The sequence below is a fragment of the Salvelinus namaycush genome, chromosome 9 (assembly GCF_016432855.1).
Source record: "Salvelinus namaycush isolate Seneca chromosome 9, SaNama_1.0, whole genome shotgun sequence".
Lineage (NCBI taxonomy): Eukaryota > Metazoa > Chordata > Actinopteri > Salmoniformes > Salmonidae > Salvelinus > Salvelinus namaycush.
In genome coordinates this window covers 54,123,143-54,147,395 of record NC_052315.1, presented here as the reverse complement: position 1 = coordinate 54,147,395, position 24,253 = coordinate 54,123,143, and the positions used below count along the sequence as shown (strand labels likewise).

At 41.9% G+C, this 24,253-nt stretch overlaps 1 protein-coding gene across 1 annotated transcript in view; it reads left to right on the top strand.

Annotated features, from left to right (window-relative positions):
- LOC120054201 (PHD finger protein 21A-like) overlaps positions 1-24,253 on the top strand; it is a 100,032-nt gene that overhangs the window by 52,918 nt on the left and 22,861 nt on the right. The window contains exons 6-8 of the mRNA XM_039001657.1: positions 6,844-7,002; positions 7,801-8,058; positions 23,816-24,097. Of these exons, the coding sequence (XP_038857585.1) occupies positions 6,844-7,002; positions 7,801-8,058; positions 23,816-24,097 (699 nt within the window). The remainder of the gene's footprint in view (positions 1-6,843; positions 7,003-7,800; positions 8,059-23,815; positions 24,098-24,253) is intronic.

The following is a 24,253-nucleotide window of genomic DNA, read 5'->3' as shown; positions in this document are numbered from 1 at the left end:
TTTTAAGAAATTTGGCTTAATGAATTTGATTAATATTATGGTGTTTCTATTCCGATAATTTTTTTAAACGAAACCCTCAGGGTTTCCATTAGGATGGATTGGAAAATATTGCGCTGTTCAACGTGGCGGTCGGGAGTAGGCGACAACATAAGAGGATCGGAGGATTCTAAATTTATTTCTAAGGGGCATAACATTTCCTCACCCTAATTGTAGTGTTACCAATACCCTGTAGGCCTTCCATAGGCGAAATGAGTATCTAAAAAAAAATGTTTTCAATGATGTGATTCTCCACCAATAATACATTTATATCTAAGGTTAATATCTAAGGTTAATATCTAAGGTTTTTGCCTGCCATATGAGTTGTTATACTCACAGACATCATTCAAACAGTTTTAGAAACTTTAGATTGTTTTCTGTCCAAATCTACTAATTATATGCATATTCTAGCTTTTATGGCTGAGTAGCAGGTAGTTTAATTTGGGCACGCTTTTCATCCAAAATTCCCAATGCTGCTCTCTACCCTAGTGAAGTTAACGTACTTTTCTAGTTAAATAAAGGTTACACTAAGAGCATTTCTGCACCCAATTTTTTTTATTCTAGTCTAACCAATACCCAAATGGAGATTAAGTGAAAATAAAAATCTCATTGATTTATCAAGACCAGTCGCCATGCTTGTCTCAAAGCAGCGCGAAACGGTGCTAAAATATGCTTTTGCTTCAAATCCTATTGCTTCTAACTTCAATATGCCCTTTAAATAAATAAGACCTACACCACTTTTAACAGCACATTACTCAACACTAGTGAGACTCATGTCGCCTACAGTATATTGAAAAATATGACGTGACTCCGCCGATAATTACATATAGAGGATTGGAGGATTCTAAATAAAAACCAAAAGCCGCCCCATGGGTCTCCCGGTGGCGGCCGGCATGGGTATCGAACCTGCTTCAGCCAGTTATTTAATATAGCTCTAGGCTCCGAAGAAATAGACTCCAATTAAGCCCTCTTGTTGTTTGTAAAGTCAAATTAAAATGAAGATTATTGTTGAAATGAATTGCTCGACTGGTGTAGGTTTTCTCCATCTGTTGGTGTGCAACACTTGCATAACAAGTTAGCTATATTTTCTGCACCAGCCACTGTTCACCTCCTATTGATTGCGCTGCGGTTGTCGCCAGTTGTTTTTTAAATTGAACCTTTATTTAACTAGGCAAGTCGGGTAAGAACAAATTATTTTTTCCAAGGTGGCTTACCCTGGCCAAACCCGGATGACGCTGGGCCAATTGTGCACCGCCCTATGGCACGCCCAACCACGGTCGGATGTATTCAAACCAGGAACCGTAGTAATCCCTTTTGCACTGAGATGCATGCAGTGCCTTAGAAAGGTCAAAAACATTTATTTGTTGCAAGTTGGGGGGGTTTCACACCTAGCTCGGCTATTAGACAATTCTTTAGTAAAGGTTGAATAGTCTATTGTTCAGCTAATAGCCCTTCCTAGAAACATTGTTTCCAGAATTCACAGCCTGCTACAGTACGCTTGTGGAAAACAAAATGCCTCCAGCTGTCGAAACACTAAATATCTAAGGGGCTTTTATATAATTATAATGCAGGGTTAATGATAATAATAATAATGCTACTTTTCCCCCTTTCCACTTGTTAAATAGCCTGGATTGTTACTCCCATCTCGTTCCTCGCCCTCTTCCACGTTTCATTGTCTGCCTGAGTGGCTCGCTTGTGGGCTTGCTGGCAGGATATGGTAGCACATTCAGTTGTGCGTCAAGAATACAGCACAGCAAGTTTGTATGATGGTCGGGTTATTCACAGGCAATAGTAATATGCTCTAAACCGCTCTGGTGACAAACAAAGTTTGCTGCCCTGTTTTCAATCGTCCACATGGCTGGGAGAACCTATTCAAGGTTGTAGAAACAATGTATTATTAGCTACAGTAACTAGCTACAGTGCATTTTAACTCAATTGAGCTGCTAACGTAGCTAGCTAGTTTACATACTGTATAGATAGCTAGCTAAGTTAATTACATTTGACCAGCTACCTAACTTCATATTAGCTAGCTATCTTGATATATTTGTATGTTATGATGACTGACCGTGTTAGAATAAAAAAAAACTAAGCTTAATCATGTTCCCTCTCTATCCATCTGTCTCTCGTCTGCAGGTATGTTTTGATGTGAGAGAGGAAGCCAGTTCCATCATCGCCACCTCACCCGCTCTTAAGATAACCTTCGGGCCAACTGGCTGGTTAGGAGACACCGCTAGAGACACTAGCACTGTAGCACTGTAATTCATTAATCATATGCTGTCTTCCCTGCTCCTCTGCTCTTACCTCTTTCCCTTTCGGTCTTCTACACCTCTCTTTCCACCTCATCTTTCTTTCTCTCTTTTTTTTTATAATGCACACCATATGTGCATTGAAGTGTACAGATTGAACTTGTATTTTAGAATATGATATTACAATTATAATATTTATAATGCATTTATTATGTATTTATAACACCTGGATAATGAACTTTCAATAAAGTGTTTCACATTCCCCACTGGTTGAAATTAAGTATCTCTTTGAAATACTATCCTGTGTCCTCAGATTAATGCAGGTGAAGGGAGTTAGATATGCATAGGAAGTGTAGTGTACTGTTTTTTTTCTGTATATATGAATTACAAATCAGCCTTTACTTAAATCATGTCTCTAGTCTATTGCATAGTTACAATGTGTAATCATTGATGTCCCAGGAGCAGGAGTGGTAAACACTGTTGAAGTGTATAAATGTAATACATACTTGCAGACACACCATCATTCAAAGAATGGAGTTTGATACACCTGGTATTGGATATGACTGAAAAAGAATGTCTCACAGAGATTCATACCTGAACCTCACCTTTATTTGCCAAGGAAGAGTACATGATCAGTGAATATACAACGTGGGGATCTCATGCGTGGTAATAACTGCATGTATATAGAACTTGCATCCTTGGCACAATAAAGTTATTATATTCTACTCAATCCATAGGCTTCATTAATGCCATTCAGGTTTGAAGTCAATACAACAACTATGATAGCTGAGGTTCATAGGTTCTGAACTAATATTCATACCAAACGTTTTAGGGTCCATACGCAGATCAGCTACATACTATAGCTAGCTACACATCCATAGGCATACATTTATTTTTATCCTCCACTACACAATAAGCAAGTAAATAGTTAGCTAGCTATGTTACTTCAGCTGCATTGCATGGCAAGTATAAGCAAAGCAAGCTTACACAATTGTACATTCAATTTGCAGTAAATGCTTTAGCTAGCTAGATTCTTTACATCCACTGTTTCACAAGACGACAGCCTGGTTTGCTGGTTTTCTCAGGAGTCCCTAAAACATTAAACATGAATTACAATTTCATACTCATGTCATAACACTAGCTAGTTAGCTGGCTAATATTAGCTAGTCAGCTAACTTGCTAAAAAAGCGATTTTTGTAAATTAACTTTGTGACAAAAAAATATGTTTGACACTACATTAACATATTCCTCTCAATTGTACGTTTTTTGCTTGACTCGTTATGTTATAATTACTTACATTTGCTTCCACTTAATGTTTTGTCAGCCATCTTTGCTGAAGAAAGTCACCAGCGACGGGGGGCTTGCGTCAAATTCATCATTGGAACTACTCGATATGATTGGTCATATAAAAACCTTGGGACCCAAATGCATAATGAGTGCTCTAACTCCCCTTGCGGTGGTCTGGAGCAATGAAGCTGTGACGCTAGGTACCTCTTAAGTCCTGTGGTGCAAGCTCGCAACTTTTAAAGGAGGAACCACTGTATCATGGTCCAAACACACCAAGACAGTCGTAAAGAGCGCACGACAACACCTTTTCAAACCTCAGGAGACAGAAAGGATTTGGCATGGGACCCCAAATCCTAAAAAAAAAGTCCCTCAGTCCGGTGCTGCCCCTCAGTCCGGTGCTGCCCCTCAGTCCGGTGCTGCCCCTCAGTCCGGTGTTGCCCCTTAGTCCGGTGCTGCCTCTTAATCCAGTGGGGTTTATATGGAGGGTGGCCGTTAGGAGGCGGCCACGGAAGCGGGAATTGACTATGGTGGGGTAGGGACCACGTCCAGAGCCAGAGCCGCCACCGTGGACAGATGCCCACCCAGACCCTCCCCTATAGGTTCAGGTTTTGCGGCCGGAGTCCGCACCTTGGGGGGGGGGTACTGTCACGTTCCTGACCTTATTTCCTTTGTTTTGTCTTTGTTTAGTTGGTCAGGACGTGAGCTGGGTGGGCATTCTATGTTATGTGTTTCTATGTTGGGTTCATTTTCATTAGCCTGATATGGTTCTCAATCAGGGGCAGGTGTTTTACATTTCCTCTGATTGAGAACCATATTAAGGTAGGCTGTTCTCACTGTTTGTTTGTGGGTGAGTGTTCCTGTGTCAGTGTTTGTACCACACGGGACTGTTTCGTTTCGTTCGTTCGTTCGTGTGTTACGTCCTGTTCGTGCGTTCATGTGTTTTGTTCTCAAGTTCAGGTCTGTTCACGTCGTTTGTTATTTTGTAGTTTGTTCAAGTGTTTTTCGTCTTCGTTTAAATAAACGTGATTATGTCTTTAAACTACGCTGCATATTGGTCCGATCCTTGCTCCTTTTCAGATGAGGAGAAAGACGAGCGTTACACATGTTGAGATTCAATGTTCAAACCATTTAAATGCGCAGCTGCCGCTTCACGTTTTTTCTGGTTCAATGTGTTTTTTTCTTAACTCATAATGTATACCTTTTGCTCGAAAGGGGCGCTCCGGCAGGCTGGCACGCTCCCCGACCTCATTCCAGGGCGGTGATTACTCACTGTGCAAACTTATGGAAAACAATTATCTCTTATAACTTCTTAAATCACATCCCTTCCTTAACAAAAACACTAATCATTTTTAATATTACAATCACAACGCACAGTATGGAAACTTCAAATATGTAGTGGGTATACTTTCCAAGTTACAGTATTTCCTTTATAAAATTTGTAATGACATCACAAAAGAACAAACAAAATGACATTAGTGCTCTATAGATCGCCTCTGACCATTCCCCACATTATATACTAGAAATATTGTTCCAGTATTTGTTTTTGAACGTGTTAGAGTTTCTGCGGGAAAAAGGTCTGTTGAGACAAAGCACATTCCTTTGGTGAATTTGGAGAGCGCAGGCCTGGATCTTATCCCTTGATTTACATCAGGACGTGAGTTGTTAAACCCCACTAGTTATTTCCATCTGATTGAAGTTATTCATTGCAAATCTGATCTTTTTGGATTTTCGTGGACAGTCATGACACCACTGAGAGTCCGGACACCCATTTTAACATCCCATCCAAAAGACGGCACCCTACGGAGGGGAATGTCCCCAAATGTAATCAAGGTTTAGTCAAATATTATATCTGTTTAGGCTTCTTGAAGTTAATTTGTAATCTATTTGTTTTATTATGTTCTGGCCCCCTGACCATCCGCAAAAAAAAGAAAATTGGCCCGTGGCTGAATCTAGTTTATCATGGGTTATGACCATCCTCGGTCACTTTACTTGGACAAAGAAAATACACTTTATGACACTGTCAAGAAGCATTATGACCATCATAATCATATAAGCCAGATAGGCCTATCACGTGCATGCCCTTATGTCAGTCATCAGTCAAAAAGAGGGTGTCTCGTCCTGCTCCTGTATTCATCCCAGTCATCAGCAACAGAGCATTGGGGTAGGGATGTCTGACATCAATTTGTGCGCAATTACAATGATAATTTAATGTGGTCAGTTTCAGAAAATGTTATATAACATAAACATACTGTTGATAAGTAAGCTATGGTGTGGTAGGTGTTGTGGGTTTTGTCACTCATGTAGGGGTTGTAACCCGCCATAAAATAATGCCATATGTCACAACAGATTTAAATGCGTCATGACAGTGTTATTACCATATTATGACAGGTTATGACAATGTCACAGATAACGTGTTATGACACTGGGTGTCAAGTAAAGTGTGAAAGGCAGCTCTATGCATACTGCAGCTAATATGATGAGCAAAACAAAACAAAGAGAAGCAGCCGGAAGTAAGCATTTCTGGAAGTACGCACACTTATTGGTTTGACACAGTGACTGCATATTCAATGGCCTAAGGCCTGTTCCATGCGTTAATGTTTACTAGAACGAATGAGAGTGCACTCCAACAGTACTTATTTCATACTTGCCTGTTCCTCTGCTCCCCAGTCTCTACCCCTCCTCAGAGCAGGTCTAATTCCCTGTCGGGAAAATCGTTTTGTGTTAGCGTAGTAGCGGAATTAGCTATTGAAATGACTTGGCATTGCTGCAGATGCTAATTTGGTATTTTGCTCTTGTGAGAACTGCAGTTGTTGTCAAAGTGAAATGTCAGAGCCCCCGGACTCAAATTTAAGTCACAAAAGTTGGTTTGGTCTTAAAGCCACATTTCGGTATTCTCAACATGAATTAATCAACTATGTCAACGTGGAACAATGAAAGTGATTTGATTTGACGACCAATTGTCAGCAAATGTTGATATAAGAGACTTTTGAGTAGTTAACATAATACATTGTTAATCACCGGTTGGGGTTATGGCCAAAAAAGGGTACAGAACATTTAAAGGGAACAGTGACACTAAACTCAACTGGAGTTTTATTCAATCCGCTTTCCTTCATCTTCTTTCTTCTCTTTTCTCCCCATCCTCTACACCCCTCCCTCTCTCGCCCTCTTCTCACTCCCCATGCTCTTCACCGCTCTTTTCCCACTCTTCTCTCACCATCCTTCATCCCTCTTTGACTCCCCCTCTTTCTCTCCCCCTCTCACTTCTGTCCTCCAGAAAAGCGTTGTGGAGCAGCTGAGGAAGGACCTGCTGGTGAAACAGGAGCCAGAGGTGACGGTGCAGGTGCCGGCTGCAGACAAACACGTCCTCCAGATCCCCTCCTCTGCCACTCTGCTGGCCCTACAGCAGACCACACACACCCAGGCCCTGCAGCAGGTAGCCACACAAGTCAACAGACACTGTCAACCTTAGCTCAACTCAGCTGCTTGTTATGTTGCACAAAGGCTTGTTGTGTCATACATTTGCAGTAGCCTAGAAACATTCCTGAAACTTTCCCAGGTTTTTCAGAAATACCATTTGGATGATTTCTTGTTGGATAACTTATTCTCTCCTGATTCAAGGAATCCTCCAACCAGGATTTATGGAAAACCTAGGCAGTTTGGGAAAGTTTGCAACACTAGCCTGCCCTGAAAAGCCCCAAACCTGTCAGTGTTCACAATCATATACTACTATAAAGATAGAGAGTGAAGAATCATGCTAAGATAAAGTCCCTGATACTCTGGATGGTTCTCTGTACTGGCATTAGCTACGTTATCAAATGACCTTCAGCCATGCCAGTTCTTTCAGGTAGTACTTCTTCGTTCCCATGACCTCGCGGACCACGTTCCCGGCTAGACAGACACAGCCATGTTGTAAACCCTCCGTCATTCATGACTGTAGATTTATCTCCAGCTCTTAGTGAGATGTACGTGCTCGGCTGGCAGATTTCCTGTGGCGTTTGATATAATCGGGAGGAAAGATTCCCTCCTCCAGGGAATGGTTTAATGAATGTAGCCTTAGTAGTGAGTCACTGGGCTTCACATTAGTTCATATTTGTTGGATTTGGCATTATTATGCTCACTTTTCCACTCCCTTTTTTGACCCCATCTCATCTCATTTCTCTCTCTTCTGTCTCTGCACTCCGATTTATCAACTATTTATTTATTTGTATTTTTTCTCTCCTCTCGCTGTCAGAAGATGCTGGCAGTCACCCCAGTCATCACCACTAAGACTCTACCTCTAGTGCTGAAAGCTGCCACTCCCACCATGCCTGCCTCTGTCGTGGTGCAGCCCCCCTCCACGGTCACTGCCATCAGCCACACCTCCAAGCCCGGCGCCATCATCTCTGACAACTCCATCTCCCGAAACACACCAGTCAACCTCCAGGTGGCCAGCAGGTTGATCAATCAGGGTTCAGAGTCCGTGCGACTGGTGTCAAAGAATCCAGTTGTGGTAAGGGGCATTCACTTCCTGTACATTTTACAGTACTATCATTGTCATCCTTTGTAGTTCAACTCTTTCAAACTCTTTCTCTTGTAACTGGTGGCAGTTTGGGGTCCCCAGAATGTGTTCAAATTAAGCAGTAAATATTCAACCAGTTTTTTTTCTGTTTTACAAAGTCTCTTAGTGGGTTGAACATGTTTGTATGGAAATATGCATGGTCAAAATTGAGAATGTCTCTTAATGAGGAGGTGCTTTGAGGCAGTGGTGGCACTTGGCACAAAGTCATCTTTCTCTCTGTAAAACTACCTGCGGAATTTAAATATTTTCTCAGATCTAACTGTTGTCTGCAGCTCCAGTAGAGAATACAGTATTTGCTGTGGTTTTGTCTCAGGTGCAGGCCACCACCACCCCCACCTCAGCACAGCCAGTCAAAGTTCCTCAGTTTGTCTCTCCTAGAATGACGCCTCAACCCACCTTTCAACCAAAGTTGCGTCCTAGTAAGACCTGCCCCCTAACCCTAATCCCCACCAATACTTTCCAATGTGTGAGTGGACACGAGGCATTTAACTCAGACATCACTAGAGGGCGACAGTGTACACAAGGACACAAACCCAGTGCAGTCACAGTCTTGGCTCCATGGCTCCAAGCTACTGTTTGCATTGTGCTGCTTTGTTCATACCCTTTCCTCTAGTCTTCTTCTGCTTTCAGAATGATGTGTGCTCATGTTGTTGCTTTGGTCTGTGTTAATACCTTCCTTTGCGGCTGTTGTGTCTTTATGGTGAAAACTCGTTGTTTTGGCTGTCAGTGTGATAACCTGTTTTTAACCCTGGTTGTGAATGTGTGATTTAATGCCCTGCTATTGAGGTGTGTAATGCCCCTGGGATCTCAGAGTCCCTCAACACTGGGCTCATTCTTACATTTACACAAAAAATATACCCTGGAATGAGTAGGTGTGTCCAAACTTTTGACTGGTACTGTATCTATATATGTACTTTAATCTTATTTATAGGGATATACAATTGCTCCTGTAGCAGATGATACATTATTGGAGCCACTCCCCACGGGTTAATTGCTTCATTGCTCCAGACCATCACAAGGGGGAGTTAGAAAACTCATTATGCATTTTGGTCCCAAGGTTTTAAATGACCAATCATATCGAGTGGTTCCAATGATGAATTTTGAAGCGAGCGACCCTTGCCTTTGTGGCGTTCTTCAACAAATATGGCTGACAAAACATGTAAGAACCAGATGTAAGTTGTTATAACGTCATAACGAGTCAAGAAACACATTTACAATTGAGAGGAATATGTTAGTTAATGTAGAGACAAACGTTAGTGCATATTATTTTGTCATAAAGTTAATTTACGAAAATCGCTATTTAGCAAGTTATCTGACTAGCTAATGTTAGCCAGCTAGCTAGTGTGATGTTGAACAAACCAACAAAAATAAAAATAACCTACGGGTAAGAAACAGTCCAGTCAAATCCAGCTCTAGGGCTGAGTCTAATCATAGCAATGAAAAGTCAAAGGCACTTATCAGACAGACGTTGATAGTCGGGGAATCTACAGTGGGGCAAAAAAGTATTTAGTCAGCCACCAATTGTGCAAGTTCTCCCACTTAAAAAGATGAGAGAGGCCTGTAATTTTCATCATAGGTACACTTCAACTATGACGGAAAAAATGAGGGAAAAAAATCCAGAAAATCACATTGTAGGATTTTTTATGAATTTATTTGCAAATTATGGTGGAAAATAAGTATTTGGTCACCTACAAACAAGCAAGATTTCTGGCTCTCACAGACCTGTAACTTCTTCTTTAAGAGGCTCCTCTGTCCTCCACTCGTTACCTGTATTAATGGCACCTGTTTGAACTTGTTATCAGTATAAAAGACACCTGTCCACAACCTCAAACAGTCACACTCCAAACTCCACTATGGCCAAGACCAAAGAGCTGTCAAAGGACACCAGAAACAAAATTGTAGACCTGTACCAGGCTGGGAAGACTGAATCTGCAATAGGTAAGCAGCTTGGTTTGAAGAAATCAACTGTGGGAGCAATTATTAGGAAATGGAAGACATACAAGACCACTGATAATCTCCCTCGATCTGGGGCAAGATCTCACCCCGTGGGGTCAAAATGATCACAAGTGATGAAAAATGATCGCAAAAATCCCAGAACCACACGGGGGGACCTAGTGAATGACCTGCAGAGAGCTGGGACCAAAGTAACAAAGCCTACCATCAGTAACACACTACGCCGCCAGGGACTCAAATCCTGCAGTGCCAGACGTGTCCCCCTGCTTAAGTCAGTACATGTCCAGGCCCGTCTGAAGTTTGCTAGAGAGCATTTGGATGATCCAGAAGAAGATTGGGAGAATGTCATATGGTCAGATGAAACCAAAATATAACTTTTTGGTAAAAACTCAACTCGTCGTGTTTGGAGGACAAAGAATGCTGAGTTGCATCCAAAGAACACCATACCTACTGTGAAGCATGGGGGTGGAAACATCATGCTTTGGGGCTGTTTTTCTGCAAAGGGACCAGGACGACTGATCCGTGTAAAGGACAGAATGAATGGGGCCATGTACCGTGAGATTTTGAGTGAAAACCTCCTTCCATCAGCAAGGGCATTGAAGATGAAACGTGGCTGGGTCTTTCAGCATGACAATGATCCCAAACACACCGCCCGGGCAACGAAGGAGTGGCTTCGTAAGAAGCATTTCAAGGTCCTGGAGTGGCCTAGCCAGTCTCCAGATCTCAACCCCATAGAAAATCTTTGGAGGGAGTTGAAAGTCCGTGTTGCCCAGCAACAGCCTCAAAACATCACTGCTCTAGAGGAGATCTGCATGGAGGAATGGGCCAAAATACCAGCAACAGTGTGTGAAAACCTTGTGAAGACTTACAGAAAACGTTTGACCTCTGTCATTGCCAACAAAGGGTATATAACAAAGTATTGAGATAAACTTTTGTTATTGACCAAATACTTATTTTCCACCATAATTTGCAAATAAATTCATAAACAATCCTACAATGTAATTTTCTGGATTTTTTTTTCTCATTTTGTCTGTCATAGTTGAAGTGTACCTATGATGAAAATTACAGGCCTCTCTCATCTTTTTAAGTGGGAGAACTTGCACAATTGGTGGCTGACTAACTACTTTTTTGCCCCACTGTATGTGCTTTCTGTATCTCAAGTGGACTCTCAAACTGGCATTCCAGCACATTTGGGATTTTCCTCTGTAGGAACTGTATCATGCCTTTGTTTTCTACCATCTCGGGAACATCCAAGATTTTAATATTACAGCGACACCCTCTGTTATCCAAGTTATCAACATGGTCCTGTCATTTTTTAAATTCCTTATGGATTTAATATAGCTGACCTTTCGTTGAGATGGCACCATTCTCCTATGTTGCAACATGGTCCTCTGCTTCTCTAAAGCGGGTGGTCAGCAAATAAATGTTCCTTCTATTTCCTACTGTTAGGTTCTAATTCTCAGAGTAAAAAACTCTACAAATACTATGAAAGCTTAACTTCTTTGGGATACGGGGCGGTATTTTGACGTCCGGATGAAAAGCGTGCCCAAAGTAAACTGCCTGCTACTCAGGCCCAGAAGCTTGGATATGCATATAATTGGTAGATTAAAGTTTCGAAAACTGTTAAAATAATCTCTGTGAGTATAACAGAACTGAAATGGCAGGCGAAACCCCGAGGACAAACCATCCCAAAAATCCTACCACTGATTTCAATGGCTGGCACTTTTATAATAGGGCGAAATCGTGCCGATTGCAGTTCCTAGGGCTTCCACTAGATGTCAACAGTCTTTAGAAAGAGTTCAGGCTGGTTTTTGTAAAAAAAAAATCCTGAAATTGTAGTTTTTCTAGGTGGCTCCCATTTTGGCTGTAGCGCGTGTTCTTTGGTATTTTTCTCCGGTCAAGACAATAACTATTCTCCATCTTAAATTGTATCGTTTATTTGCATATTAGGGTACCTATTGTTTGATCATAAACGTTGATTGACTTGTTTGGATAAGTTTATTGGTAACGTTTGGGATTAATTTTGTATGCATTTTGAAGGAGGGAAACCGAGTGGATTATTGACTGAAGCGCGCCAGCTAAACTGAGTGTTTATGGATATAAAGAAGGACATTATCAAACAAAAGGACCATTTGTAATGTAACTGGGACCTTTTGGAGTGCCAACAGAAGAAGATCTTCAAAGGTAAGGCATATATTATATCGCTATTTCTGACTTTCGTGTTGCAACTCCCTGGTTGAAAATGATTTGTTATGCATTTGTGTGCTGGGCGCTGTCCTCAGATAATCGCATGGTTTGCTTTCGCCGTAAAGCCTTTTTGAAATCTGACACGGCGGCTGAATTAACAACAAGTTAAGCTTTATTTTGATGTATTACACTTGTGATTTCATGAAGTTTAATATTCATAGTAATTTAATTTGAACTTGGCGCTCAGCAATTTCACCGGATGTTGTCGAAAGCGTCCCACTAATCCGCAAGAAATTAAACAAGTTTTTTCTGCCCAGAAGATCAATACAGCTGCATTAGACTAAAGCATTTTCACACAAGCACTGATATTTAACGGTTCCTCATAGGGTGAGTCTCCTCCTACACATCGTTCTTTACTGCTAGGCAGGACACTAGTGATACGGGCCATAAACTTTTATTTCTCCAATCCATGGCTCTCTCCTCTTATCAATGCCTGCCACATGTAATCGTTTACCTGACCTCAACACATTCCAAGCTTAGTTGCACACACTATATACCGTCCTCCTATAACCATTAACTTCTGGTGTAGACCCTCTGAACCTCAGCACTCCATCAGTTTCATAAGTATATTTTCATATTCTCAGAACCCCCCTGTTGAACAATAGCTTCCTACTGTTCAACTTACATACACTTGGAAATTACTAATAATTGAACAAACAATGATAACAGAACATTAGCAAAAAATAAATAAAACATGATTATAAATGAACAAACAATGATAACAAACTCAGAGACTTATGGTCTCTGTTCTATGATCACACCATACACAATCGTGTTTCCATCTCTCATCACACAACAGCTGGAGCTGCTTTTAGTTTCTCCACGTTCTCTTTCTGGTTCCTAAGAGAGTGATAGCATAACACTTGGAAAGCAACAAAAAGACACATAAAACATAACAGTATTAACAATGTGGTAAACTGTGCATAATTATATATGCATGAAAACCAAAGTTTGAGACCATGACAATTCCCACTCTCTCCTTACCTGACTCCATGCCTCCAGGATACTTTACTGCTGGATTCCACAAAAATAAATGCCCTAAAAAGCCTCCTCATGCTTTCGCCCAGTCTTCACCTTTCCGGCCCCAGGTTTCGAGAGATGTTCCCAAGCCATGTCATTTTCACTTTGTTCCCCATCTCCTCCATTGCCACCTGATAGGCACGTCACCTGATAGGCAAGTACGTATCCCTAATCAACGCTACATCCTCTTGAGGTAACTCAGCACTGTATATGCTTTCACATCAATGCCTTCAAAATGTTGTTTAGAGTACAATTACCCCAACATCTATCCTCTATCATATGATGCATTAACCAATAAAGCAGCTAACCCAACCCAACTATGATGTTAAAGTAGCTCCCAGACCCAACCCATCTGCATGTCTACAGTGGAATCTAGTCTCTCTCTCTTTAGCTCAGCTTCCTCTTTCATTTAAAACTCACCCATTATGCAGCTGGATCTCACTTCACGTGAGAACTATGCACCTACCAAGGAGAAACATGATGATCTTTACCGCTGCAGGTGCTGTATGGAGTACTGTGTGTGGACCAGACCAACGCTGTCCCAATACCCCCGCCTGGCATATCTTGATGTACACTCAATCTCCAGAATTCAGCCCGTGCCCTCGGTTATCTCCTGCTCCTCATCTTCTGCTTTCACCTGAGGATATACACACTGCAACACATGGGTCATTTCCTGACAACATAAACTCTCCTGTTATGGCAAGATCACTAATTTGTGACATTTGAATAATAGCCTCCCCTGTACTCCCATCGGTCTCCCAGTTACCAATCCATGTGGCACGAGTCCTCATAAACTGATATCCCAACAACGCTACTAAAGCAACCCCTGCAACTACTAACATGGCCCATGACTATAGCCTCCTTCAATTACGGTCCCTACAGCGACTGCCGTGAGAATAACTACTGCATGTAATCTGTCAAGTGTTTTCCGGCTGTTAGAAATTGGGAAAGAGATTAATGAGTTGGAAGAATATCCAATCTAACAAAACACTGAGTTACAGGTTTCTTGAAAGTTTACCATAGTGTCTGAAATGCTACCACTATCTTTTCTACTCTCACCATGACCTGGGTATGTGTAATGTTCAATTTAACTTAACAGTTAGCTGTCCTCCCTCCTATGAGCTATGTCCTGTAACAATATACATAGTCTCTGGGAATGATACCCCTCTACCACCACGGCCTTAATTAATGAGCCCCCACAGATCTCCACTGCAGTCACGTTCCATCCCACTTAACAGCCCTATGTAAACATTCTGTCTCAAACACCTCGCCTCCTGCTACAGATACATTTGCACATATATCAGTCCATCGAACCCATAACACACTAGTCACTACTCCTAGCGCACTTCTACAGTTATAAACATACTAAAACATTCTCAAATCAATTAGTCAATATACATCAGTCCCTCCTCTGGAACAATGATCACTCTTATGTTCCATGAAACCTAAAAACATATTGACTTGATGTTTATGTATCGTTTATTTTTTTTAAAAATATATTTTTTTCAATTTAAAGCTTTATTAAGTTTTCAATCAACCAACCAAACACATTCCACATTCACAGATGTGACAGACTTAAAAAAATATATATATAATAATAATAATAATAAAAAATTGTTTTATATATATATATATATATATATATATATACATACACATACATATACATATATATATATACATACACACACACATACACACAAATAATAATTATAACAAAATTTAAAATATAGAACTTGCAGCAGCACTATCAAGGTTCTTATTAGCTATTTCCAGCCTTAGCTGAGATGACGAGCAAATAATTAGTTTTTAGATTTTACAGCACCTTACACAACACGCATCTGCTCATCTCCCTGATCCCCCCCATTCACTCTGTCCAATTTGAAATATAGTTGAGTAGTGGAGACCAGAGTCTATCAAACTTGGGCTGTCTCTTGTGGAGGTCATAAGTGAGCTTTTCAAGAGGGAGAAAGTCAACAATCTGGTCAATCCACATTTTAAATGTAGGAGAGGTACTAGAGGCCCACAATAGAAGAATACATTTCTTAGCAAAGTATGTAATGGTCATGAGCAAATTTTCTCTGTCAGGATCAAGAACAAAGTCCTGCTGGGCATTAAGAAGATATAGACACGGGGTCATATCAAACTGTACATCTAGTATTTTCTGTGCAGCAGTATGTATAGATTGCCAAAATCTGGCAATCTCTCTACAGCTCCAAAATACATGCATATAGGTTCCACTTTCAGAGGTACATCTTTTACAGTTAGGAGAAATGTCTGTTTTCATTTTATGGAGTCTCAAGGGAGTGTAATAAAATTTGTACAAAAATTTGTCATTAGATTCTTTCATTTTTACATTAGTAGAGGAGCAGTATACCCTGTCGCAAACCTCCGCCCATAACTCATCACTGATAGTCAGACCAAGGTCCTTTTCCCAGATTATTTTCAAAGGAGTAAAGGAGGAGCCTCCTTTCTCAGAAAGGAGTCTATAGATATAGGATATTTTGCCTTTAATGGATTGTGCTGTGACAAGAAGGGTTTCAACTTCATTCAACTGAGTTCTAAACCTCCTCTTGGAAGTAAATGAGGAGATGACATGTCTAATTTGAAGATATTTTTTTTTAAAAAATGGGATCTTGGCACATTGAATTCACTGCAGAGCTCTTGAAAGGATTTCAGTGTAGTGGTCTTCTGATGAAATAGGTCTGAAAAGGTCCTGATTCCTAGAGTATGCCAAAGATTAAAGTTGGCATCCCTCAGGGCTTTTGGCAAGTCTGGGTTGCCTACTATAGGCGAGTGAGAACATATTTGGGAGGAGATGCCCAGGTATTTCTTACAGTCCCTCCACGCTAGTAGGGTGCTGTAAATCACAAATGTTTTGGCTATGTTGCCCACTTCACTAAAGTTATTAATGAATATAGTTGAGCTTAGTGGCAATGAACCACAGGATTGGGCTTCTATCTGGATCCACGTTGACTCTTGTCTGTTTGTGATCCATGTTAGCATGTTGCGGATTTGGGCAGGCCAGTAGTACAATTGAAGGGAGGGAAGGGCAAGACCACCCTTAGATTCAGGTTTCGATGTATCGTTTATTTAACTTTTGTTTAGCATGTACTATTCTCCATAACCACTGCACCACAATGTTCATTTTAGGTTTAGTAACCCCTTTGCTAATTCCTCGTTACCCCTCCACCCTTTCTTACATTCTAGAAATCTATTTCAGAATAAGACGATATAAAATGTAAATCTATTTCAGAATAAAACCACATAAAATGTCTCATGAGATCAAAAAAAAAACAAGGCTTTCTGAGTTTGCAAGGAGTGTTTGGCCAAATAATTAAAATTTGTTACCTCTAGAATCCATTCCCCTGGCATTTCGCCTAGATTCTTCAACCCAAAGTACGTTTTCCTCTGGCAAATTTGCCGTTTTGATCACAGGTTTCAAACCTGCCATCAACGCCGAAGTACAAATTATATCAATGTACTCACGTACCCAGTCTTTTTGTAGCTAAGTACATATTCGAGCCGAATTTGTAGAGTGCTCGTGCGCTTCTTTCAGCGACTCAATGGCTTTATTAAAATCCTCTAGCTCCGCTTGGAGAATCGGGGCCGTCTGTCGCCATATGAATTAGAGGTTGACCGATTATGATTTTTCATTGCCAATACCGATTATTGGAGGACCAAAAAAAGCAGATACCGATTAATCGTCCGATTTTTTTATATACAGTGGGGAGAACAAGTATTTGAAACACTGAGGATTTTGCAGGTTTTCCTACTTACAAAGCATGTAGAGGTCTGTAATTTTTATCATAGGTACACATCAACTGTGAGAGACGGAATCTAAAACAAAAATCCAGAAAATCACATTGTATGATTTTTAAGTAATTAATTTGCATTTTATTGCATGACATAAGTATTTGATCACCTACCAACCAGTAAGAATTCCGTCTCTCACAGACCTGTTAGTTTTTCTTTAAGAAGCCCTCCTGTTCTCCACTCATTACCTGTATTAACTGCACCTGTTTGAACTCGTTACCTGTATAAAAGACACCTGTCCACACACTCAATAAAACAGACTCCAACCTCTCCACAATGGCCAAGACCAGAGAGCTGTGTAAGGACATCAGGGATAAAATTGTAGACCTGCACAAGGCTGGGATGGGCTACAGGACAATAGGCAAGCAGCTTGGTGAGAAGGCAACAACTGTTGGCGCAATTATTAGAAAATGGAAGAAGTTCAAGATGACGGTCAATCACCCTCGGTCTGAGGCTCCATGCAAGATCTCACCTAGCCCTGCTCAATATGCCTTAGCTAACCCTTTAGTTCCACATCCCACACATGCGGTGACATCACCTGGTTTAAATGATGTTTCTAGAGACAATATCTCTCTCATCATCACTAAATGCCTAGGTTTACCTCCATTGTATTCACATCCTACCATACCTTTGTCTGTACATTATGCCTTGAATCTATTCTATCGCGCCCAGAAACCTGCTCCTTTTACTCTCTGTTCCGAACATACTAGACGACCAGTTCTTATAGCCTTTAGCCGTACCCTTATCCTACTCTTCCTCTGTTCCTCTGGTGATGTAGAGGTTAATTCAGGCCCGGCAGTGCCTAGCTCCACTCCTATTCCCCAGGTGCTCTCATTTGTTGACTTCTGTAACCGTAAAAGCCTTGGTTTAATGCATGTTAACATTAGAAGCCTCCTCCCTAAGTTTGTTTTATTCACCGCTATAGCACACTCCGCCAACCCGGATGTCCTAGCCGTGTCTGAATCCTGGCTTAGGAAGACCACCAAAACCCCTGACATTTCCATCCCTAACTATAACAATCTACTGCAATCTACTGCAATCTACTGCAGAGATAGCCTGCAGAGTTCTGTCTTACTATCCAGGTCTGTACCCAAACAATTCGAGCTTCTACTCTAAAAATCCACCTTTCCAGAAACAAGTTTCTCACCATTGCCGCTTGCTATAGACCACCCTCTGCCCCCAGCTGTGCCCTGGACACCATATGTGAATTGATTGCCCCCAATCTATCTTCAGAGCTGGTGCTGCTAGGTGACCTAAACTGGGACATGCTTAACACCCCGGCCGTCCTACAATCTAGGCTTGATGCCCTCAATCGCACACAAATTATCAATGAACTGGATGCAGTCTATCACAGTGCCATCCGTTTTGTCACCAAAGCCCCATATACCACCCACCACTGCGACCTGTATGCTCTCGTTGGCTGGCTGTCACTTCATACTCGTCGCCAAACCCACTGGCTCCAGGTCATCTGCAAGTCTTTGCTAGGTAAAGCCCCGCCTTATCTCAGCTCACTGGTCATCATAGCAGCACCCACCCGTAGCATGCGTTCCAGCAGGTATATTTCACTGGTCACCCCCAAAGCCAATTCCTCCTTTGGCCGCCTTTCCTTCCAGTTCTCTGCTGCCAATGACTGGAACGAACTGCAAAAATCACTGAAGCTGGAGACTCATATCTCCCTCACTAACTTTACGCACCAGCTGTCAGAGCAGCTCACAGATCACTGCACCTGTACATTGCCCATCTGTAAATAGCCCATCCAACTACCTTATCCCCATACTGTATTTATGTATTTATCTTGCTCCTTTGCACCACAGTATCTCTACTTGCACATTCATCTTTTGCACGTCTATCACTCCAGTGTTTAATTGCTATATTGTAATTACTTCGCCACCATGGCCTATTTATTGCCTTACCTCCCTTATCTTACCTCATTTGCACACACTGTATATAGACTTTTTGCTACTGTATTATTGACTGTATGTTTGTTTATTCCATGTGTAACTCTGTGTTGTTGTATGTGTCGAACTGCTTTGCTTTATCTTGGCCAGGTCGCAGTTGTAAACGAGAACTTGTTCTCAACTAGCCTACCTGGTTAAATAAAGGTGAAATAAAATAAAAAAATAAAAACAGAAATTATAATTTCGAAAACAAAACGTTTATTCTTTCAGTGAAATGCAGAACCGTTCCGTATTTTATAGAATGGGTGGCAACCCTAAGTCTAAATTTTGCTGTTACATTGCACAACCTTCAATGTTATGTCATAATTATGTAAAATTCTGGCAAATTAATTACGGTCTTTGTTAGGAAGAAATGGTCTTAACACCGTTCGCAACGAGCCAGGTGGCCCAAACTGCTGCATATACCCTGACTCTGCTTGCACTGAACGCAAGAGAAGTGACACAATTTCCTGCTAACATGAATTTCTTTTAACTACATATGCAGGTTTAAAAAGAATATACTTGTGTATTGATTTTAAGAAAGGCATTGATGTTTATGGTTAGGTACATTTGTGCTTTTGTTAAATAATCACCCGTTTGGCGAAGTTGAAGTAGGCTGTGATTCGATGATAAATTAACAGGCACCGCATTGATTATATGCAACACAGAACAAGCTAGATAACCTAGTAATATCATCAACCATGTGTAGTTAACTAGTGATTATGTGAAGATTGATTGTTTTTTATAAGATACGTTTAATACTATCCAGCAACTTACCTTGGCTCCACAAGGTCATTTTGATGCTGCGCTCGGGTAACAGGTGGTCAGCCTGCCACGCAGTCTCCTCGCGGATTGGAATGTAATCGGCCATAATCGGTGTCCAAAAAGGCTGATTACAAATTTTTATGAAAACTTGAAATCGGCCCTAATTAATCAGCCATGCCGATTATTCGGTCGACCTTTAATATAGTTATTCCCAAACCTCTCCCAACTGTGTCTAGGGTGTTTTAGATTTCTTCACTCCCGTCTATAATAGACACCTTCTATTAACCATTTTCCAGCGTAGCGCTGCCCACTTCCCCGGATAATAATTCATTGGTCACGGCACTTAATACCTTGTATTAGAACCTATACTCTAGCGTCTGCAAATGTATTACTGGAGAATACGGATGACTTAATGTTTATTCCAGTATTGCGCCTCAAATATCATTGTTGTTGATAACCCACATTACCAAAATTATTCACACTTTATCTTCCTAAAACTCACTAGCTTCTAGAACTCTTACAAAAACTCACTGCAGCTGGGACTTCTGTCCCTTTTCTAGATCTCGCAGGGGAATACCCCCACTAGGGACCTATCCTAATTTGGAAACTACCCTACACTGTATTGTCACTCCTGGATCTCGCAGAGGAAAACCTCCACTCGGGACCTATCCTTGAAGGAACCAACCCTACACCTGTTTTTTACCTGGATCTCGCAGAGGAAAACCTCCACTCGGGACCTATCCTTATGGAACCTACCCTGCACGGTATGGCAACTGCTCCGGCCACAACCGTAAGGCTCTCCAGAGGGTAGTGCGGGCTGCACAACGCATCATTGGGGGCAAACTACCTGCCCTCCAGGACACCTACAGTGGGGCAAAAAAGTATTTAGTCAGCCACCAATTGTGCAAGTTCTCCCACTTAAAAAGATGAGAGAGGCATGTAATTTTCATCATAGGTACACTTCAACTATGACAGACAAAATGAGAAAAAAAAATCCAGAAAATCACATTGTAGGATTTTTAATGAATTTATTTGCAAATTATGGTGGAAAATAAGTATTTGGTCAATAACAAAAGTTTATCTCAATACTTTGTTATATACCCTTTGTTGGCAATGACAGAGGTCAAACGTTTTCTGTAAGTCTTCACAAGGTTTTCACACACTGTTGCTGGTATTTTGGCCCATTCCTCCATGCAGATCTCCTCTAGAGCAGTGATGTTTTGGGGCTGTTGCTGGGCAACACAGACTTTCAACTCCCTCCAAAGATTTTCTATGGGGTTGAGATCTGGAGACTGGCTAGGCCACTCCAGGACCTTGAAATGCTTCTTACGAAGCCACTCCTTCGTTGCCCGGGCGGTGTGTTTGGGATCATTGTCATGCTGAAAGACCCAGCCACGTTTCATCTTCAATGCCCTTGCTGATGGAAGGAGGTTTTCACTCAAAATCTCACGATACATGGCCCCATTCATTCTTTCCTTTACACGGATCAGTCGTCCTGGTCCCTTTGCAGAAAAACAGCCCCAAAGCATGATGTTTCCACCCCCATGCTTCACAGTAGGTATGGTGTTCTTTGTATGCAACTCAGCATTCTTTGTCCTCCAAACACGACGAGTTGAGTTTTTACCAAAAAGTTATATTTTGGTTTCAACTGACCATATGACATTCTCCCAATCTTCTTCTGGATCATCCAAATGCTCTCTAGCAAGACGGGCCTGGACGGGCCTGGACATGTACTGGCTTAAGCAGGGGGACACATCTGGCACTGCAGGATTTGAGTCCCTGGCGGCGTAGTGTGTTACTGATGGTAGGCTTTGTTACTTTGGTCCCAGCTCTCTGCAGGTCATTCACTAGGTCCCCCCGTGTGGTTCTGGGATTTTTGCTCACCGTTCTTGTGATCATTTTGACCCCACGGGGTGAGCTCTTGCGTGGAGCCCCAGATCGAGGGAGATTATCAGTGGTCTTGTATGTCTTCCATTTCCTAATAATTGCTCCCACAGTTGATTTCTTCAAACCAAGCTGCTTACCTATCCAGCCTCGCTTCCGTGCTGCCTCCTCATACCACCGCCTCTCGGCTTTAGCTGCCTCCAGCTCTTCACGAGGGCGGCGATATTCTCCAGGTTGTGCCCAGGGTCCTCCGCTGTCCAGAATTTCCTCCCAATTCCATGAGTCCTGCGATCGCTGCTGCTGCTTTTTCCCACGCTGCTTGGTCCTAGGTTGGTGGGTGATACTGTCATGTCTATGTGTAAGTTGCCAGTGTCTGCACTTATTGTTTGTATAGCTTCACGGTCGTCTGTTTGTTGTTTTGATTAGTGTGTATAGTGTTCGTTTCGTTTTCGTCTTCTAATAAAAAGAAGAATGTATTGTTATCACGCTGCGCCTTGGTCCTCCTCTCTTTCACAATACGACGATCGTGACATGACCAAATACTTATTTTCCACCTAATTTGCAAATAAATTCATTAAAAATCCTACAATGTGATTTTCTGGATTTTTTTTTCTCATTTTGTCTGTCTGTTTGATTTGTTCGATAAAGTCCATCATTTATGTACAAATACCTCCTTTTTGTTCGCGCTTTTAGTACACAATCCAAACTCATGACGCGCGGGCAGGTCCAGGCGAAAGTTCAGATGAGAAGTCATATTACAGTTCGTAGAAACATGTCAAACTAAGTATAGAATCAATCTTTAGGATGTTTTTATCATAAATCTTTAATAATGTTCCAACCGGAGAATTCCTTTGTCTGTAGAATTGCAATGGAACGCAAGCTAGCTCTCACGTGAACGCGCGTGGTCAGCTCATGCCGTTCTGGCAGACCTCCCATTCCCCCATCCTTCACAGTAGAAGCATCAAACAAGGTTCTAAAGACTGTTGACATCTAGTGGAAGCCTTAGGAAGTGCAATATGACCTCATTTCCACTGTATCTTGGATAGGCAAAGAGTTGAAAAACTACAAACCTCAGATTTTCCACTTCCTGGTTGGATTTCTTCTCAGGTTTTTGCCTGCCATATGCGTTCTGTTATACTCACAGACATCATTCAAACAGTTTTAGAAACTTCAGAGTGTTTTCTATCCAAATCTAAATTCTAGCTTTTAGGACTGAGTAGCAGGCAGTTTACTCTGGGCACCTTTTTATCCAAGCTACTCAATACTGCCCCCCTGTCCCAAAGAAGTTAAGCTGACCTGACCTCAACCCCCCTCCATCACCAATCCATGGCTCTCTCCCCTTATCAATGCATGCCAGAAGTAGTCTTCAACACATTCCAAGCTTAGTTGCACACACTATATACCTTCCTCTTATAACCCTTAACTTCTGGTGTAGACCCTCTAAACCTCAGCACTCCATCAGTGACATAAGTATATTTTCATATTCTCAGAACCCAACACTACATTGTGGTCTTGATTTCTGATGTGACTTGTTCCATGTTTTGGGTGGACAAACAAATTGCTCTGATTTCGGAGGCAAGAAAGGTCAGAGTGGGCTCGCAAGTTGCAGTGCCTGGCATATCTGGCCTGTAGGCAGCCTCAATTTCCTTGCTAAGCTTGGACAGTTGTGTCTGCGGTGAATCCTTTGCACGCTGTGATTTGCGGCTATCCAGTTTAGAACTGTTAATTTTGGTTGTAACAAAAATCTGCCTTTCACTTGTATAACTATGCCCCAAAATGGGTAAATAGCATTGCCAAAATCAATTCAGTTCCACGGAGCTCCTCAACTACACAGCCATCCTCGTCAAAAGCACACATGACCTCCTGCTTGTAAGAGTTAGGAACACCAGCAAAGCCAAAAGTGATTATATAGTATGCCTCCATCTACAGTGATATCTCAGAGCACCACATTGGAATTACCTTTCCCTGGTCGGTCTCTTTTACACATATTTGTGAAGACCCCTAAGCTCCAATATGACACCTGATGAATGATTGGCTAACCTCTGACCCCTATCCTCCCGACTCAGGTCCGGGCGAAGCCCAACAGCGTGACCATCGCCCCAGCGCCCCTTCGGCCCATGATGACGGCGCTCCAGCTGCTCCAGCGGGGCCCGGTGATGCTGACCAACAAGCTGAGCCCCTCCTCGCTGCCCTCCAGCGCCGGGCTCATCCACCAGGTGCGCATCATCAATGGCCAGCCCTGCGCCGCCAAGAGCGGCCAGCCCACAGGCATGTTGACGGGCATTGTCATCACGGCCCCGGCATCGGTGCAAACACTGCAAATCAGCGGCCTCGCCTCCGACACCAAGGTCAGCACCACGGTTTGGGTGGGAAGTTATAATCGTCCATTTTCAGGAAAATTAATTAATTTTGTGAGGTCAGCAGGACAGTTTGGATGGGAAAGTGACTTGTTCCCTTTTCATAATTGAAGTAATTCCACATGTATAACTGTTACTTTCATCGTT